A 6,436-nucleotide genomic window follows, 5' to 3' on the forward strand; every position below is an offset into this window, starting at 1 on the left:
TTGAGTCTCAAGAAATGTAAATCATGCTTACGCTGCCCACTGCATCCCACTGTCTCCAAATGCAGAGGAGATAGGAGTATCAGGATTCAATGTATAGTATGGAACTAGTCCAACAATAACTATTGATAAAAGCATATACAGAACGCAGCATATCAGTAATGCAATCCCGATTCCCAGTGGAAGATCCCTTTGAGGATTTTTCACCTGTTAAGGCAATACCAAAGTTTAAGGGTTAAACAAAGAAAATTGGCGGAGTTTTGGAAGAAAGTGTTCACAATAATAAAGACCAAACCCTCATCTTCTATAGCTATTTAGTTTTATATAGAATTTTCAAAGTGACTCTTTTGTAAACAAGGATAATAATTCGAAAAGTATGAGCCTACTAGTCAATAAATTGTGTACCTCCTCAGCCGTACTAGTTACAGTATCAAATCCAATGTATGAGAAGAATACTATAGCAGATCCGGCGAGTATCCCATTTAATCCAAAAGGAAAATACCTGTAAGACAAGAATTAAACATTGATCATGAGAAATATTTGTTTGACGAAAACTAAGCTCAATGGAAGAAGAGTAATAAGCTAATTATTACCCACTCGGAAGATCATATCCAACCCATCCAGTCTTGCAAGCTAAATAGCCACCAACTACTATGATGAAAACCAAGGTGCAAACATTCACTGAGGTCACTATTGCTTGTACTAATGAACTCTGTCAAGGCAAAATAATCCGGTACTAACTCTATTAGACGATCTGATAATTCTGACTGAAGTGACTTTCATCTCAAATGTTTTCAATGAAGTACCTCCTTTATCCCAAAACATAGTAGTATCGTGACAATCATAACCAACAGTGCTGCACATGGATCAACCACAATACCAAGTCCAGGTATGGTTTGTCGAGCTAGGAATACAGGAAGTTTGTCCGAACCTCCAAAAAAAGATGCCTGGAACAAAAGAAAACACTAGTCAGAATTAAACGTCAAGAGACCAACGAATACATATAACTAACTAACTCAAAGGGAAATACCAGATTTGGAGTTATGCCACGCGCAATGGCTGATCCACCAATTGTATAATCCAACACCAGTGCCCAACCAACCAACCAAGCAATCCTACGAGATAAAAAAACATCGAGAGTATCAGCTTTAAGACTAACAACAAGTACACACATTCACGCAATGTCTCAGTAACCCTGACATAAAAAAAATCAATGTACATACCCTTCTCCAAGACATATGTATGCATAATGATAAGCACTCCCAGCAGATGGACAGCGAGAAGCAAGCTCAGCATAACAACACGCCGAGAGAGCAGCCGCAACTCCAGCAATGAAAAATGAAACAGCAAGAGCAGGTCCTGTGTGCTCTCTAGCTACAGTTCCCACAAGAATATACACTCCCGCTCCAATCGTCGTCCCAACTCCTGCCAAATTTAACAGAGAAAGAAACACAATCAGCATCAATATGGGTGAAAAAGGTAGAAACTTTAATGGATACAATCATCGAAATTCGCCAAAAGTTTGAATCTTTTGACATACCAATAGCTACAAGATCAACCACGGATAGTTTCTTGGCAAGCTGATGATGTCCATCGTTTTTGATAAGATGAACAGAATCAACTTGTTTCCTTCTAACAAGACTGTTCATATCAACCCAACTTGTTTGATTTTGTCCCAATCGATTCAGAGCCAACTCATCTCAGACGAATCCAATAAAAAGATTGAAACTTTTCGTCCCCCTTAACAGAATCTAGATAATGAAGTATCGGAGCCGGAGATACTTAGAAAGGCGTGCACGATTCCAACTTTTTGTGAGATTACTTTTTGAGATGAATTAAGATTCTCTCGTAAGAAAGATTCTTGAAAAAATGAGATGACTTTTTTTTTTTTTGTGATTTTGTATATGTTTTTTTAATTCACAATTGGGCTAAAATAAAATCCTATCCTGAGAATTTGTCTACACCTCTCATATTATTATTAATAATATTTAAAAGAAACTAAAAACGGTGTTGGTGGAGGGAGTCGAACCCGGATATCTTTAGTTACGAAAGCAACCTTCAGCCGCTGGACTACGTCGATTCTTTCGAATGCTTGTATAAAACAGATTATATATTTCTGTTTGAAAACGGTTTCAAGGCTGCAAGGCTTGTGCCGGCTATGTGCACAGCTAAACTCACATTAAGTGAAAGCCTTCCTCCAAGCATCAAAATAAAGATCAACGATAATGGTCGATATTTCAAGAGACCCGAAGATCTTATCAAATGTCTTCTCCTCTAAAAAAAATTCAGTATATTAATTTAGTTACAAAATATATTAATTTAGTATTTAACAACAACAAAAGTTTGCTAACCATGTAAGAAAATCAAAAACCAAATAATAATACATAAATTACAAAAGCTTGGATGCGAAATATATTTTACGTCATTTTGGATATACTAAGAAATTGTAATAGAGATACTAAAAAAACTAGAAACACTGATCTCGCAATAAGTAAAATTCTTAAAACTATTTACGAAAAGGTTGGTATCATGGAAGCTTTAATCCCAACAACTTTAGCATCTATGATTTTCCTAAAAGGCATTTTATCTTCAGCCATTTTGTCACAAGCACTCACAGTGTTTGTTTTCCATTTACTAGAGAACTTGATCAAATGAGCAAACTGCAAAAACAAAGGGATATATAGATGAATATAATATCCAAACAATGGAAAAGCATATATAATATAAATACATATGTAGATGAATATTATGTTTAGTAGAAATTACCAAACGAGCGGCCGTGTAGTAGTGATCCCCACATCCTCTAGCCATGTGTGCTAAGGCTCGGACACATATTGATTTGAAATGAAATCCTCTAGTACCATCGCCACTAGTTTTGGGAATGTATCGGCAAACATCCTCGAACTTTTGGCACTCGAATGTCGAGATCATAAGAAAAATAGACGCAGAGATCTTACTTAGAGTGGTGTAAGCTTCCAAGGGATAACCACTGCGGTCCTGAAACTCTCCAAGAACATGGGTCATGCGTTGTATACTAGATATATCAATCAATATATATTCAAAGTAAAAAGACAACAACAAAGTATAAGATATTACTAGCTAGTGTGTAGTGTACCAGTCTATTTGTAGACACAATTCATATTCTTGAGGGTTTCTGGCCTAATCTTCCATTGATAAGTGTGGAGACAGCCTCTAGCAACTTAGAATCCGTAGAAATTCTCCAATTAGGTGTCCCAACTGTGAGCTCATCAAATGATATCTTCAAAGCCTTGAGCTCATCCTCTTCATCCAAAAGTCCATTTTTCACCAAGTGGTGAATCCTCAACAGCTTAACACGTCATGAGTATCCATCAATGTACTCTTTGAAATTGAAAAGAGGTATATTGGCCATCTGCCAAGAGAAAAAACATCAAAAACCAACGTTACTTGTGATGCAAGAAAGCCAAAGGGAATGTAAAAAACAAAACAGAGGATGAGAGAGGAAGAAGCAATGTGAACCAAATTAATGAATCAAAGATGTTATTGTGATGCTATAGTGATCTAGAACCAGGTTATGGAATCGATTCGAGAGAAGAAGCAAAGACACACAAAATCTTTCACACACACGAGAATCGAACCACAAAAACCAGAGAAAGCATCAACATCATCATCATCATCCGAAAACTTGATGCGATTGTTCAAAGGTTATGGAATCGAATGGAGAGAAGAAGCAAAAAGTTACAAAAAACGTTGTCGCACTTACGAGAATCGAACCGTAAGAAAACAGAGAAATCATGATAAATCATCATCAACAACTAAACATCATCAATTAATCATCAATTAATCATCATCAACTAAGCATCATCATCAATTTCTGATTTGCTTTAAGCATCAAATACTCTCGGGCGGGCACTGCATCTGCTGATTCGGAGATGATTGGTTTGTAAAGGGGTAGAAAACAGAACAATCTTACTAAATTTATATTGATGATGAGTGTTGTTTAGTTTATCAAAAGTGACTCCAATTATTACAGGAAAAAAACGTAATACAACAACACTAAACCGTCTCCTATAATCCACACCTTTCGGTTGTGGGAAGTTACAAGATCTCAGCGATATATCTGATCCTACTTTCAGCTTACTCCTTTGGCTTTTTATTACCCTTTATTTTGGTCAATCTTCTGCCATTGGGTCATCACTGTTATTGTTGTCATTATTATTGTTTCTGCCGCTTGCATTATTAGAGTTCACAACTTGAACCCAAACACTCTGGCTTCTCTCTGCTCCTCCATTGACATCTCCCCATGTCTGTCGCTGTCTTCCGTTTCTCTCATTTGTGTCAGCTCCACCGTCTGAGAATTGCCCCCATACGCTCCTAGTCTTCCCTCCTCCGCTCAACTCCTCTTCACATCCAGCAAATGTTTTCAGAAGCTCTGATTGAAGTGATGGGCAGTGTTCCTTTAGATAATCATACCCATCTGACCTTATAACAGCTGCAACAACAAAACAAATGTTTATGAGCAACTTTTAAGTTTGGTGTGAAGCACGAGGTCGTAAGGAAATATCGCTTACCGTTGAGATTTTCTGCTGCGAATTTCAGACAAACGGATTTCAAGGCGGAAGCATTGTAGCGGTCAGCAAGCGCCAAAATATTAGCAACGGAATCTACTGATATATCCTTGCAGAGCACTGACTCGCACATTAAACTTAGTCTAGGCAACTTGTATTTATCAGCGGCTCCTAGTAGCTTTGCAGCTAATGTGTCTGATGCAGATGGACCAACAGATGAACCGGACGATGATGATGACTCCGCGTCTTCAATTAGAGCATCCTTGTATATGTAGTGGAGCAAAGCCTTCACCATTAGTGCACACAGAAACCAGAGAGAAATGTCATGCGTCTTAACTCTACAGTGTGTGCCGTGTGGTATTAAATACTTTAGTGTCAAAAAGCTTAAGAGAAAATTTACCTTGAAAACCTTAGGCTCCATGTCAGTAACTTCAATATCACGATCTTCTTCCCCAGTAACATCAAGGAACTCGCTTTCAAATACAGGAGATCGAGCAGCCAATACTAACCTGTGAGCACGGAACATTTCACCTGAGACATTAAAAGTTATATCTGAACCGTCCTCATTCTCCAGAAGCATCCCGAAATGAGATCCAATATCAGATGCAGGGACGTGAATAGAATGTAACCGTGGGCAGTCTATTTCTGAGACCACAACTCCCACGGTGCAATTAATTTTCAAACAATCATCCTTCAGAAAATCAGATGTCTCCAGCATAGCTCTTCTAAAGAAACGCTTGTAGCCCCTGTAACCAAACAAAATCAAATAAGAATCTGTCTGAGCGAAACAGGGAAGCACAAAACTCAATGAGGGAATGATTCCTCTGCATCAACAATTTGACGTTTTTCTAATGCAGAGTCAAATCAAAGCCAAAGGTATCACCTTCAAGAAGAAGAAACCAGCAGAAAGTGGTAGATTAAGTAATAAAAAGAACCTAACAATAGATTCTTAAAAGCAAAAACTAAAGGTACCATGCTGCTTAAGTCATAGAAACGGTGTAAAACCTAACATGAACAGGTTCATAAAAAAGCAAGAAAACTGGCAATTGTGCTGCTATATGCATGTGAACAGCAACCAAGGGTCCTATTTGAAAGCATTGGTTCCCATATAATGAACCATCGCAATGACAGGGCCGTTGAAAACATGCCAACACGTATAAACATATTACTTATCAAGAACAGCATAGATATCAGTCCAAACCCTCTCTCAATCCAGATTAAGTTTCCTTAAATACAGAACCAACGCTAGAAGCCGGTGAAGCAGCAAGAAACCAATCTCAGTTTTACAGGAAAGGTCAGGCAAACTGGTTTCAGAATGTCAAGAACAGGTAAACGAATCTACATTTTTGCTTCTCCTACTTCAAATTCCTCTGTCTTTCCATAGGTCACAGTTGCAAACAAATCAAAATAAATAAAGATAAGCATCAACTCTCTCACAAAGAAAAGAACTTCGTTTATCTTCTCACATCTGAAAGCTATCATCACTCATCTTTCAATTTCATATCAGGCCACACCAAAAAACAAGACAAACAGATTGAGAAATTCACAGCCAATGTATCTCACTATTCTCTAAATTTCTCAATCTCTTTCATCATTTACATTTGTGAGCTCACACCATCTTTGTTTTCAACAATCTACATCATTTTACTAATCCCAATATTTCCATCACGAATTAAACTCTTAACCACTAATAACAACATCCATAACCTCATATTCAACCCCATCAATAGAGCGAAATCAATGTCACCCAAAGAAAATTCCTAACCAAACCCTAGCAAAGAGGGCTAAAAAGCAAAAAAAAAATCAAGAATTAGAAAAAGCAATCGGGGAGACGAACCACATGCTGCCACGATACTTGAGAGTATAAGGACCGCTCTCAAGAGCACGATCGA

The 6,436-nt window shown here is 37.7% G+C and overlaps 2 protein-coding genes across 4 annotated transcripts in view; both read right to left on the minus strand.

Annotated features, from left to right (window-relative positions):
• Positions 1-1,908, minus strand: part of LOC104764001 (cationic amino acid transporter 4, vacuolar) — a 4,858-nt gene extending 2,950 nt beyond the window's left edge. The window contains exons 1-7 of the mRNA XM_010487422.1: positions 1,538-1,908; positions 1,221-1,422; positions 1,028-1,112; positions 804-944; positions 591-709; positions 403-499; positions 32-204 (exon numbers count right to left, since the gene is read on the minus strand). Of these exons, the coding sequence (XP_010485724.1) occupies positions 32-204; positions 403-499; positions 591-709; positions 804-944; positions 1,028-1,112; positions 1,221-1,422; positions 1,538-1,646 (926 nt within the window). The 5' untranslated portion in view covers positions 1,647-1,908. The remainder of the gene's footprint in view (positions 1-31; positions 205-402; positions 500-590; positions 710-803; positions 945-1,027; positions 1,113-1,220; positions 1,423-1,537) is intronic.
• The window catches only part of LOC104744470 (BTB/POZ and MATH domain-containing protein 4), a 4,687-nt gene continuing 2,179 nt past the window's right edge, over positions 3,929-6,436 (minus strand). Inside the window, exons 2-5 of one of the 3 annotated variants that reach the window (XM_010487424.2) lie at positions 6,382-6,399; positions 4,945-5,290; positions 4,548-4,806; positions 3,929-4,468 (exon numbers count right to left, since the gene is read on the minus strand). In XM_010487424.2, coding sequence (XP_010485726.1) covers positions 4,149-4,468; positions 4,548-4,806; positions 4,945-5,290; positions 6,382-6,399 — 943 coding nt within the window. In that variant the 3' untranslated portion in view covers positions 3,929-4,148. Of the gene's footprint in view, positions 4,469-4,547; positions 4,831-4,944; positions 5,291-6,381 lie in introns of all 3 variants that reach the window. The other 2 variants (XM_010487423.2, XM_019241583.1) reach the window with 2 other exon arrangements.

Source organism: Camelina sativa, chromosome 19, assembly GCF_000633955.1.
Source record: "Camelina sativa cultivar DH55 chromosome 19, Cs, whole genome shotgun sequence".
NCBI lineage: Eukaryota > Viridiplantae > Streptophyta > Magnoliopsida > Brassicales > Brassicaceae > Camelina > Camelina sativa.